General features: G+C 38.3%; 1 protein-coding gene across 2 annotated transcripts in view; it reads left to right on the plus strand.

The window, feature by feature from the left end:
• Nucleotides 1-13,995, plus strand: part of LOC107596131 (leucine-rich repeat and calponin homology domain-containing protein 2) — a 73,053-nt gene that overhangs the window by 17,378 nt on the left and 41,680 nt on the right. Inside the window, exons 2-3 of one of the 2 annotated variants that reach the window (XM_016286786.1) lie at nt 12,769-12,913; nt 13,025-13,054. In XM_016286786.1, the coding sequence (XP_016142272.1) occupies nt 12,769-12,913; nt 13,025-13,054 (175 nt within the window). The remainder of the gene's footprint in view (nt 1-12,768; nt 12,914-13,024; nt 13,055-13,995) is intronic. The other variant, XM_016286787.1, reaches the window with a different exon arrangement.

Below are 13,995 nucleotides of genomic sequence, written 5' to 3' on the forward strand. Positions count from 1 at the left end.
AATGTTTAATAATTTCTTTTTATTATGTAAATAATTTTTGCATTGAAATTTGCATAGATTTTTGTTTGTATATGCTGTCAATTATAGTTCTTAGAAAGAAAATCAGAATCGGCAAAAATCGGTATCGGCAGGTCGGAATCGGAATCGGAATTGGCCAAGAAAATTGCAATCGGTGCATCTCTGCCAACATCGATTCAACTACAGATCTCTATGAATGTCATATTGTTTTGTTTTTTTAAATGAATTTGTTCATCCTTGCTAAGGAAATTCATTGGCAGCAGCAGTAGTCAAACACAACCTATAATTTTTGTGTTTCCATTTGACGTCTTTAAGAATCTGTTGTTTTAGAGAGCACATATAAAGAAGACAGATAAAATATACTGATGCAGCCCATTATCATATTCATGAAACACATGGGGCACTGAGTTTGGTGTGTGTGTGTCAGAAACATGAGCCCTACCCCTCTCATGAAGACATTAAGGAAGCCTGCTGATAGCCCGTATCATCTCCATTGGCCTTAAGTCCATGCATTAAAACCACATTGATTTCTCATTTAAGTGTGTGTGTGTGTGTGTGTGTGGTGGGGGTCTGGTCCCTTCTGCTAAACAGCTGTGCCTCAGTCTAAATATTGATCACAAAAAGAAAGGAGAGACAAAGAAAAGAACAAATGAAGTCATCATAACTGATAGATATCAAATCAGTATCAGTATGATATAGGGATGGAACGGTTCTTGGTAAAAAATCGAACCGTACGGTTCTCCACACACGGTTCGGCACGCACTAGGACCGCGGTTCAACTTAAATCTGACAATGCATCTGTAATATGGTTTGCTATAAATAACACGTAAAACAAACAGGGTTCGGCTAATAAATGTTTCTGTTGATGGATGCACATTCTGGCTTCCCAATACATTACAACAACAGCGATGGAAAAAACCATTCACTCTTGTTCAATGTGAATGCTGTATGCTGGAATATGAGCATTTATTCCGTCATCACCCGGGTGCTGAGGCGCGCGCACAGGTGAGACCTGAACAGCACACGTTGATATCTGTGTTTAAGCTCAACTCATTTAAGCTTTGCCAGTTTAAACATTTAAAATCCAGAGGATGCGAAGATTTGTGCGTGCGCTCATCCGAAGCACGCAAACCCGCACCTCAGAACGAGTGCAAATATTAAGCTCTCTCTGAAGTATTGTTTAAATAGACAAATTCACACAAAAATTATGTCAAAATGCCCGTCTTGGTAAGTATCCTATAGCAGACATAGTCGGCTGAACGTACTGTATCAGTGCACTGGATCAGTGCATTCTCTTAAAGTGACAGCACGTTCTTAAAGGGGTGGTTCATTGCGATTTCACTTTTTTAACTTTAGTTAGTGTGTAATGTTGCTGTTTGAGCATAAACAATATCTGCAAAGTTACGAAGCTGAAAGATCAATGCAAACGGAGATATCGTCTTTTAAAATTCTGGCAGTTTAATGCCTACAAAAATTTTGATAGGGACTACAACGAGTTACTTCCCGGGTTCATGACATCACAAACCCAGATAAACCCCACCCTCGGGAAAAGGCAGCAAAGGGGGCGAGGCCTGTGCTGCTTTAGAGAAGAGGAAGAGAAAACTAGAGGTGCACGTAAAAATCTATTCATATATGAATCGCGATTCTGTCTTCTAACGATTCTAACCTGCTCTGCCCACGCCTTGCATCTCTCTCTCTCTCTCTCTCTCTCTCTTTCAGCTCAGCTCCAAAAATGAACTGTTCCAATTATACACTTATTTTCACATAGCTATGAGAAGCGTTAAACATGGACGCGCGTGCAGTTTCCTTACTGTACTAAAGCTTTAATCAGGATAAAACCGTATATTAAAAGCTAACATAAGCAGTAGCATTTACAAATAACAGCGTACCTAAAAGTATGAGACAACAACAAGAAAAAAACATAGGCCTACCATTAAAAGCCATGCTTGCACAGGTTCTGCACGATCCTCTTCAATAATATCCTCTGCTTCTCAATCGGGCTCAAACTGATAAGCTATATTGACAACGCCATTGTTTACAATACAACCGGAGCACATGCTGCTGAGGTGAGGGGCGGGACGATTAGACGCACTAGAGGCGGTTTATAATTATGTGAAAAATAATGTGTTTTAAAAAAAAAACCGAAGCATTAACACATGTTAGACTGCACCCAATAAACACAATCAATCCTAGAAAAAACCCACTGAACCACCCCTTTACTATTAATCACACAGCAACAACAAAGAAATCACTCACTGCTCTTGATTGAGTAGCTTTTGTAATTTAATAAAGATTAATCTTTAATTTATACAGTTGAATATGCAATGTTGTTTTACATTTCATTACTTTATTCAATTTCTGTACCTAAATCTCACCAGATCTCTCACCCTTTACTAACAAATGATCTATTACACAAATTAGACATCACTAGAGATCAGCAATTCATTTGTTGTAGAGCCTATAAGCTCTACATATACATGTAAAATAATAATAAACTTTGGCCGGTTTCTGTACCGGCCAAAGTGTGTGTTCAGTGCGCGTTCAGAGCTGTTTGCGAGAGTCACGAGCAAACCATTGACGTTTCAATGGTAACATACAGCTCCTGCACTCAGATTCGTAGCTTTGTTGTAAAAGCGAAAAGAAAGATTTTTTTGAACAGCAGAAAAAGTGTAAAAGTATGTAAAAAAAGTGACAGGACTGAAACATATACTTTGTTTTATATGTTTTATACTTTGAAACATTTCGCCGGTTACTTTCGCTTTTTTCAGCGCAGCTTGCAGGGGGTGGGACTCGTAGGCGTAGCTTGACGTTTGAGTTTGGGGGGGGCCAAACCGAACCGGTGGATTTGGTCAGACGTACTTTTAAACACATTTTAGTTTTGCTATAGTAAATCTACATATTCACATAGAGCAGTGGCAAGTGTGTGAGTTTGTCATGGTAACCACATACATTGCCCACGAATTACAGCTGCGCTTCTATTTTGCCACACTAAACTTAGCAATAAACAAGTTTAAAATGCACAATAAACATGTCTGTCAAAATGATCTCAAAGGAGGCTTTTATTAAGCAAATCAAGAAGTGAATTACTCATCCACTGTTTTTAAAACAGACATGTGTTGGGCTTGATTCAAGTTAATGCACAATGAGGCATTTTTATTTCTTATTGAATAGACAATAAACAGTTTATATTCTAAAATATATTTAAAGGTTGTGTTCTGTGAAAATTAAATAACATTTGGATGTAAATGGTCGGCATAAAAGTAGTGTGCGGCTAAACCTGCTGCGTCCTGTGGATCACCTTTATCTGATTGTCCGAGTCCGGAATCATTAAGCACGGCATTAATATCTTAATCTGAGTTTTTCGTTGTCTCCAGATTTCTCTGCAGTTCGAGTATGTTGTTAAAAACGCGGAACATAATTTTATTCCACACAACAGGCAAGCATTACCGTTAAGTCTATTATCCACCAAAATGCAGATTCGTCACGTGACAATTCTTACGTAAATGAGATTGAGGGAGATGTTAAGTTTGTTTTGATTTATTAATTTACTTACAACAACAATTTAAAATGTATTAACTTTTACGTATTCACTTTTACATGTATTATTAACTGCATTATATACATTTTTACTTCATAGAAAAAACTTTATAAATAAATATTTAGAAAAATTCTTAAATCGCTATGGGGAGCCAGGCCCCCCTGGCCCCCCCACAAGCTATGCCCATGGTGGGACTGTTAGCGTTATTAATAAAGGAACGTGAATGAATGAGACAGTAAAGAGCAGGACATTCTTGATATTAAAAAGACAGACAGAATTAAAAACACAAAGCCGCCAAACAGAACTCAATCCGTTTCTGACTGAATGTTTTCTGCGCGCGAGGTCCGAGTGGAACACGGACAAGCATAGTAGATTTGTCTTCGGTGGCGCGCCTAAAACGGTAAAAACACGGAGTGTCAAAATGCATGCACTGGTGTGTATTCACATAAATACGGTCGGCACCGTGCATTATTTTTCACTCACTCAGTCTCTTACACACACACGCACAGAGAGAGAACTCTGAAGAGAATTCATTCCTCTCAGGTTCTAAATCAACCTCACTGTAAAAGCCCTGCACAATTTTTGACGATTTGTTGCATATTTGTGTATTTTAGTTTCCATGGTCCTAATAAAGTTACTATTATTAAAACGTTATTGAAAACACACACACACACACACACACATATATATATATATATATATATATATATATATATATATATATACATATATAGCCTATATATATATAATTTTTTTTCGGAAAAATGCATTAGCCAAAAATAAAAAATGTCTCTTTGGTCAAAAAAGGTTCCCGACCCCTGCTATATATTGTCTGAGATAATAGCAAAAAAAGATGAGAATCATTTCCCTTCAGTCAGCTCTCTTTCACTGGTTTTATGCCAAAAGATGCACACACACACACGCACGCACCATAGACTGTAAAAAAAGATGGACGACGCATCTCCTATTCCTTCCACTATAGAAAAGTGAAGCCAAAGCATCTCAATATGGCCCCTGCCGTCCCATGGTGGGACTGTTAGCGTTATTAATAAAGGAACGTGAATGAATGAGACAGTAAAGAGCAGGACATTCTTGATATTAAAAAGACAGACAGAATTAAAAACACAAAGCCGCCAAACAGAACTCAATCCGTTTCTGACTGAATGTTTTCTGCGCGCGAGGTCCGAGTGGAACACGGACAAGCATAGTAGATTTGTCTTCGGTGGCTCACCTAAAACGGTAAAAACAGTAAAAGCCATAAAACACACCCCGGTTTTATAGCATCAAATTACTAGCTAAAATCAAACTTATCACAAACACAAACAATTGAACATAAATCAGCGTGATAACAACTACCTTTAATGACCAAAACCATCTTTTGGAAAATTGTATTGGAAGTGTAAATTCCCATTCGTTTACATGGAGAGGGTGGGGTTTATGACCTGTACTGCAGCCAGCCACCAGGGGGCGATCAGAAAGCCCGCAGCTTCACTTTTCAGGACGTGTGAGGCACACTCGGCACGTACGCACACACACTCACACATGCACACACACACACACACACACACACACAATTACTACTGGAGATGCTGAGCTGATATTAGAAATGTCGCTGTCTCAAGGAATTCCCATTAGTTCATCCCTCTATCGCTTCCTCTCTCACACTCCTCTCTGTCCACAGTCATGTACACACACACGCGCACACACACACACAGTTCCTCACAGTCATGCCGTCTCGCTCTTTAAGCTTTTCTTCACTCAATCACTGTCTCTCTGTCTGTATGTCTGTCTGTCTCTGACAATCACACACACTCAATTCCTCATACAGTCTCTTTCTTTCTCTCTCTCTCTCACTCTGTGTGTGTGCGTGTGTGTGTGTCTCTCTTCCAGCTCTTTTCCAGTTCAGTTGATTGGGTCTCCGGTTCTCAGAGAAAAAGTGTCTCACACAGCTCCGGGGGGTGAACAAAGGCCTTCTGTAGCGAATTGATGCGTTTTTGTAATAATCACTTTAATCTAGCTTGCACCAACAGTTGTACACAGAAGCAGTTCAGGGAGCATGACGTTTGAGGTCAGCGTTGCGCATGCGCTGGTCAGTCTCGTGAAAACCAACGTTTGTTTACAGGATCAAGGAAGCAAAGTTTCCTTACTTTCGCAAAGGAAAACCAGTCTCCTCTTGGCTTATATCGAAATCTTCTGACATTCTTCTTTACAAATCCTCATTTTGTACTTCTAATTCTTGACCGTTGTTTTGTTTTGATCTCTACCCTGCACTTCTGCGTGCGTCATTTCTGAGTGGCACATGTGCAAAGCTGACCTTATACATCATTCCCCTGGAACTGCTTCTGTTTACAACAGTGAGCGCAAGCTAGATTCAAGTGATTATTACGTTTTGAATATGGACATTTTTCTTACAAAATGCATTGATTCGCTACAGAAGGCCTTTGTTCACCCCCCAGAGCCGTGTGAGACACTTTTTTTTATGGATGGGTGATTTTTATTTAAGTTCTTTTGGACTGAAGCAATGCAACACCCGCTGAGTGGCATTAAACAGCTTGAAAGATCAAAGACAATTTTTTATTTAACTCCGACTGGATTCGTCTGAAAGAAGAAAGTTATATACACCTAGGATGCCTCAGGGGTGAATAAAACACAGCCTAATTTTAATTTTTGGGTAAACTAACCCTTTAAAGGGATAGTTCATCCAAAATGGAAACCCTGTCATCATTTACTCACCCTCATGCTGTTCCAAACCAGTATGAATTTATTTCTTCTGTGAAACACAAAAGAAGGTATTTGCAAAATGTTGGTAACCAAACAGTTTTGGACTTCCATTGTTTGGACAAAAAAAATCACTTCATAAAATGATTTTATGTTCCACAGAGGAAAGTAAGTCATACAGATTTATAGTGGTTAATAAGGACACAAAATAGACAGAATTTTCATTTTTAGGTGAAGGAGCCAATAAGTTATGACAGTTTTAAGTTATAGTTCAGTCACCATGTTTTTTGTAATGTAACTGAAAATTATTTTTCATTTAAGATGTTTTAAAAGCCCCAATTGCTTCACTAGCATACAAGTCCTTTAAAGAATCCTCCAAAAAACCTGACAAAACCTTGTCGAAAATTTGCCTTACAGCTTGGTGTGGTTACAGCTAAGTGGCCCATGCTTGGACCAGACTGGACCAGCAAAACATTTGAATGTGTCTTTAATTAATAAATCACTTTTACGGACTTTTACATTAACTGTTCCCTCTTGCTGGAATGATTTGCCCAACTCAATCTGAGCAGCTGAGTGCTTAGCCATCTTCAAGAATCAACTAAAAACACATCTCTTCCATCTTTATTTGACCCTCTAACTCTAGCACTCTCTATTCTAATTATATTCTTTAAAAAAAAAAGTGCCCCATTTAGACTTGCACTCTATTAATTTACTAACTGCTTGTTGTCTTAAAAAAACACTAGCTTCTCTAATCTTTTTGTATTCTATCTATTTGTTTTCTTTTTATTTATTATACTATTAACAAAAGCAAAAAAGGCCTCTATCACTAGCTTGCTCTATTCTTTTTCTATTCTATCTGTTTTCTTTTTATTTATTATATGATTTTTAAAAAAGCCCTTGCAATGTGTACTGCATTAAGCTAACTGAGACTTGTTATAGCACTTACATATCATTGCTCTCTTGTTGATTTTGATTGCTTCCATTGTCCTCATTTGTAAGTCGCTTTGGATAAAAGCGTCTTCTAAATTACTAAATGTAATGTCTGGCACTGGTGTTATCTTTTATTTTCATGCTCAAAATTATAAAATTATACCAAACAGATAAACATCTGTAAAATACTGATCTTTCTAAATGTTTGAATGTTTACAAGTGAAATGTAGCAAATTAGGTGGAAAAAAAGGTGGATGAATGAAACCGTTGAATGCAGTTATGGAAAATGAGTCCGTTAACCACCTGAGTGAAACCATCAGCGCCGTTTTACAATGGGGTCTACAGCTTATACTAAACCTCTGTTTCATTTAGTTAAATGCATGATACTGGGCGGTTGAATGAGTGTCCGGATGTAGTCTCGGATGAAAGTCTTGATGGTTTGTGGTGTTGGAATTGTGATCACGAAGAGTGTGTCATGGATGTGAGGCCTTTTCATTTCTGGCAAGGTCACACCTCTAGGGGGTCAGTGAGCCAATGGTAACTTAACCTTTTGGAGGGAAAGTTTATGACCCTTTGTTTGAAAGCTGGCTCATTTGCATGATCAGAGTGGGCAGGCAGTTTGTGTCCCGTATACTCTGATTAATATAACGAGCATGTTATGAGGACATGTTATGCACCAGTGGGTGGTGGACTAAACAAGGGTTATTTTGATATCAAAAGTGGCACCAATAGGGTTACATCATGTAATAATTCTATCATAAAGCATCTGTAGGCAGTATGTGTCTGTTTCACAGTGATTTAAGTGAGAGTAAAACTCGGAATTCCATGGGGCCACAAAAGTTATTTTATCTGGCTGAGGTATCCTGGCTGCCATGGTAACCAGTGTCCTGGGGGGTCGTTCACAGCTATGTTCCCTCTAAGCTGCACGCACTTCAGACCGCGCTAAAGAAGTAATATGCTGTACAAAGGACAGGTGCAGAAATGAGTTGGGGAAGCCATTTGATTTTATTTGAGATTTAATTTGAGTTCTAGTAAATGCAAAATAATTGCAATGCTCGGACAAACATGGGGAAGTCGTGGCCTAATGGTTAGAGAGTCGGACTCATAACCCAAAGGTTGCGAGTTCGAGTCTCCGGTCCAGCAGGAATTGTAGGTGTTCCACCTTCAATACCACGACTGAGGTGCCCTTGAGCAAGGCACCGAACCCCCAGCATAAATGGCTGCCCACTGCTCTGGGTGTGTGTTCACTGCTGTGTGTGTGCACTTAGGATGGGTTAAATGCAGAGCACTAATTCCTAGTATGGGTAACCATACTTGGCCACATGTCCCTTCACAACCCGCTGTAGAGTTGGTGTCGCAATAGAACTGGTGAATGCGGTTTGCAGGTTTCATAGAAAGAGAATGATGTGCGCCAAATGAGTCGCTGTAGAAATCGAATACTTTAGTAGTTGCGGACGAAATAGCTCAGCACGAGAGCTAATGCAAACGCAGTGACGTGAAATAAAATATCATCATGTTTTAAAGAAGAGTGGCTTGATTAAGTGGTGGAATTAGCGGATGATGGGCACAATTCATGAGCAATAACTGCTTCATTTTTTCATATTATTATATTATATTATAATAAAGAATTTAACTTCTGCATGAGTTTTTACTTGATTTTTTTAAAAGAATTTCTTGGTAAGTAACAGCAATGTAAAAATGTTTTCTCAGGAAACCTAAAATGTGCATCAATTAGTTACATCAAGAGTCAAATAAAATATAAATAGCACATTCAAGTTAAAAGTTTCACACTTTTTTGTGTGTGCGCTGTACAGGTCTGATATACATAATGTTTTTGCTCAGGTGGCCGAAATAAGGCCAAAAAAAGTTTTGCTCAGCAAGAAAACAATTCGAGGGAACATTGGTTCACAGACATCCCGGCACCCAGTCCGATTGTTGGGTGAGGGGTCTGTTGGATTATTTGTTAAATATAACAAATAATAATGTGTCCGATTTGTCCATATGTTACAGAAATGTGTGAATAATGTTGATAATGTACGACCTTGTTGTTGACATGCAGCTGTGTTGAAGCCCGGCTGCTGAACTAACATGAGCATGCTCCACCTGCTCTGCTGTCTTATCAGCCTACTGAAGGTTGTTCAAGAGGAATGTCTGAGGTGGAGTCAGCACAGTTTGGGTTTGTAACAGTTGCCAGGCAACACTGCTTCAGTCTGTAATAGTTGCCAGCATAGATATTTATAGGTAGATTCCACATTCGACCTCTCCCGATACGTTGACGCGTCCGCCATCTTGGAACTGTCTATATGTCGTCACTCACAATAAAAATCAATGAGTTTCAAGATGCATTGTGCAGCATCTGCTTGTAAAAGCTACCTAAATTTTAATCAACTTTCACAGGTAAGAATGTGTTGGTTTGGGTTGGTTTAACTCAATATTACAGGTTTTTGAACTAAAGTACCTTTTAAATGCCTTGTTAGCTAACAGCTTAATCTTGTTGTATTGTGTTAGTTTAGCAAAAGCATCTTCTGAAGTCTCCTGAAGATATGGATAATAGGGCTGGGTCTGAATACCATTTTTTGAGCTTCGAAGCTTCGGTAGAAATCAACACCGAATATTCGAAGCTTCGGAGGGAGGGGGCCAGGGTGCGAACTACGGGGGAGCTAGGGGGAGCTCGGCTCCCCTTAATAAGACATGGGCTCCCCCGAAAACGTGATTTGTGAAATTTTGGGGGGGGTCTCAAAAAATATTGACAATGTGTTATTTTGACGTGCAATTTCAGTTTTGTGTAATGTGGTCATCGTGGATTATTATGTGTAAAATTGCAAAAATAACATTCATGCATGATGGCGATTTAAACCCAATTCACTTCAATAAAGATAACTATACATGCTATTCTTGTCAGGAGCATCAAGGTGTGGGGGCGCTGCGGTGCAAATTCCACTCATGTTTAGTACGTTAACTCAAAGATTCGTAGAAAAAATATAAACGTTGGACTCTGTGGTCGATTCTGTGTTAAGGTAAGGCATGTTATTTGCAATTATGTGTTGTGGCTGGGTTGTTATAGGTCTGCGTGACTCTCGATGTCTTAGGCCTAATTGAACGGAGGAATTATGGTATTCTTCTGTAGCCTGACGATGAGTAACTTTTACCGTTTTTATGTAAAGTCAACGACAGCCTGATGCTTTGTTTATAGACTATTTGTGTGTGGGTGGCTGTTTGTTGTTTCACCTATCAATTCGTGTCGATAAAGTATAATAGGGTAAATCCTGTATAGTGATTTATCCTATATAGTGCTTGCATAAAGCAAGTAGTGCATACACTTGTAGCTGTTATGTATCTTTGTAAGTCATTAGGCGCGTTTCCATTACAGATTTGCGCAAAACTTTGGCGATATTTTCCGATGTTGATAAAAAAAGTATTGCGAAATGTTATGCGGCTAAAACGTAACCTTTTGCCTCTCGCGATAAATCATGGCAACGGATTTTGGTGGGATTTTGGCTATATTTATTCAAAGGAGGCTTATGCGTGTATCTTTACAGAAGCAGCAAAGAGAGCCGCTTCAGAAACGTGCGTGGCGAGGCTGGAATAAACCACAGCCTGTATAAAAACATAAACACAAGCATTGAGTGGCCGTAATCAGCTTCAGTGGCCGTATCAGAGCCACACTGCACCGCAGACATGTGCAGTGTAAATTGTCTAAGCATTAATAGTAGGGAAAGCCCCTTATACTGGAGCGCGGCCACGTATGAAGTGTTTCTTGGAGGTTATAGTACATTGAAGAATGATCATATGACTTTTTACATACGCCATGTGACCTGTAAATGCGAAAAAGCCGTTTCCATTGCAGTTTTGCGAATTAATCCTTTTTCACATTGCCTGAAAAACCACCTCATGCGAGCGTAAAAACTTTTTTGCGATATATGGCCGTTTTTGCGAAATTGACGCGTTTCCATTAGGCGTATTTTCAATTCGCAATTTCAATTTGTTCAATTTGAAGGGTAATGGAAACGCGCCTATTGTAAGTTATATTTTAATATTTCTATATTCAAAATTTGATATTTAAAACATTAATATCATCATGGATTTATGGATTTAATTGCACTCATTCCACTTCTGAACCTCATTAAATGTCTGAAAGTACATCAAGCCACTTTTGTGTTCTTCTGTACCTTCTGTGTTCTGATTTCGTTTGATTTTTAACTTTTCTTATTCTACTCTTATTCTGTCGTTTTAATTACAATTTTTAAAAAGCTTATAAAATATACTTTTTTTAAGAATTTGACAAAAGATGACATACTTTTTATAAAGTTAGAGGAGTCAAATATTACCTCGTAATGGGAAGGCTATACTTTTTGATAAAATTTTGGATTATTGATTAGAAGGTGCTCCTAAAATTTTGAACGTGCTCCTAAATTTTTAAGTTAGGAGCACAAGTGCTCCTAAAAAGTAAAGTAAGCGTCGAGCCCTGGATATGTAATGTGCTCAAAAGGTCTCTAAAATGAAATCAATCCCTTTCTGTTTGTCTTACTGCTTTTTCTGTCTGCTTTGACATAGCTACATTCTTTAATATTTCTCTCACATACACTCTTTCTCTTTTCAAAGAGGGTATAAATGATAGAGGAAGTTGACATGACTTTTCTTCTGCATGCATGTCTGCTCCCATGGCAACACTATGGTAATGATAACTCAGTTCTGATTGGTTGAAGCTTGAGATTGATGTCGATTTGAGGATGAGGGCTGATATTTCATACACCGTTCTTTTTTCTTCCAGTCAAAATGGTCCCAATGTGAAGCCAAAGTAAGATCAACCACTGAGTTACACACATTGGTTTGTGAATGAATCAGTGGTTTTGAACAAATCAGTGGAGAATAATTCAAGTCACTTGTTGCCACCTACTGGCATAACGACGGCAGGAAGAGTCACTGAAAAACCCCAGACTGACAGTCTGTCTTGAACATGCAAACACAGTCAAGTACAGTGACGCATACAAAGAAACCTCCCAGTGCTGTTGGACTGTATATCAGCTCGACCAATCAGATTCAAGGACTAGAACTAACTGTTGTGTAGTTGCATTTAAATACCCATTTGCTCAATGTAAAACACAACATGGGGTTGTGTGGTCACATTCCCCACGTTTTCATGTCATTTCATTGTCTTCAATCTCAGCTGTTTTAATATTAGGTGTCACATAAGCAAAGCTAGTGACAGAGCTCTTCTCACTGCATCTGAATTATATGTACTGCCTTAACAAATCAATAACCCCAATTTGCTCTTTCTCTCTTGTTCTGTGTGTGTGTGTGTGTGTGTGTGTGTTACACTGCTGCTTTGTCAATGTCTGATAAGGTGAAACTCCTATAGATCAGACTAATCAACCAGTTAATTATCCAATAAATCAATTATTCTTTCTCTTGTAGACAGTAGTCCTGAGTAACAGGGCTTCAAACTTTTTGTTTGGATGTGTGGTACACTAGCATGCATAATTAGTTTGTAAATATGTCTCTGTATCTTTCTTTTGATCTCATCTGGTGTGTTAAACTTATCTGATTATCTTTTTTCTTTTTAGACTTGTCGAAAAACCATTTTTGTGAAATCCCTCCAGAAGTTTGTATGTTTGCGCCGCTGGAGTCATTAAACCTCTACCACAACTGCATAAAGATGGTTCCAGAGGCCATTATCAACCTACAGATGCTTACCTACCTGAACATCAGGTAATACCCACACTATTGTCACGCCCCTGGACTCTATCTGTGTGTTTTTCCTCCTCAATGTGCCTGCCCTGACCTAGTTTTCCCATGTGTTTGATTGTTTATTGCTCCCAGGTGTGTCTCGTCAAGTCAAGTGTATTTAATGTGAGTTTGGTTCCTAGTTTCTTTGTCCAGTATTGTTCGTCCTTCCCTGCTACGTGTGTTCCTGGTTCCATGGATGTTAATTAAAGTCTGTTTGAAGTCTACGCCACGTCTCCTCGTTCCTCGCTCCGTGCTCCTCACAGTAGCGTATCGTGACAACTCTGATGTCTTTATATGTTAACTCACTTTGACATCTCATTATACTGATCTATTTCTAAGACTACCTTGGCCTCTGGCTTCCATGCCATCTATCGTTGTTCAAGCTGTAAAAAAAAAAAGTCTTTTAAATGAAACTGCATTTAAATGTATCGTGGACTCATAGAAATGGATTTAAATCAAGTAGTTTTAAACCCTGATTGAACACTATTGTTCTAATGTTTTATTTAATCAAAAATACAGTAAAAACAATAACATTGTCAAATATTATTACAATTTAAGCATGTTTGACTTCAAGGTATTTGAAGACAATAAATACATTACATAATGTTACAAAAGTTTTCTATTTAAAATAAATGCTGTTTTTTGGAACTTTCTATTCATCACAGAATTCTGAAAGGTTTCCACAAAAATGTTAAGCAGCACAACTGATTTCAACATTAATAATAATAGAAAATGTTTCTTGAGCAGCAAATCAGCATATTAGAATGATTTCTGAAGGATCATGTGACACTGAAGACTGGAGTAATGGTGCTGAAAATGCAGCGTTTTCATCACAGGAATAAATGACATTTTAAAACGTTTTCAAATTGAAAACAGTTATTTTAATATTGTAATGATATTTCACAATATTACTGTTTTTATTTTATTTTCATGAGAGACACAAGAGTCCTTTGCAGAATGGTAGTTGCTATCATCCAGCAACTGTAAGGGGTTTAATTGATTTCAGTTGTTCTGTGGGTTCTCTCATTAGAGAAAATGATAAGAGGATGAAATGTGTATTTATT

The sequence above is a fragment of the Sinocyclocheilus grahami genome, unplaced genomic scaffold (genome assembly GCF_001515645.1).
Source record: "Sinocyclocheilus grahami isolate Dianchi unplaced genomic scaffold, SAMN03320097.WGS_v1.1 scaffold215.1, whole genome shotgun sequence".
Classification (NCBI taxonomy): Eukaryota; Metazoa; Chordata; class Actinopteri; order Cypriniformes; family Cyprinidae; genus Sinocyclocheilus; species Sinocyclocheilus grahami.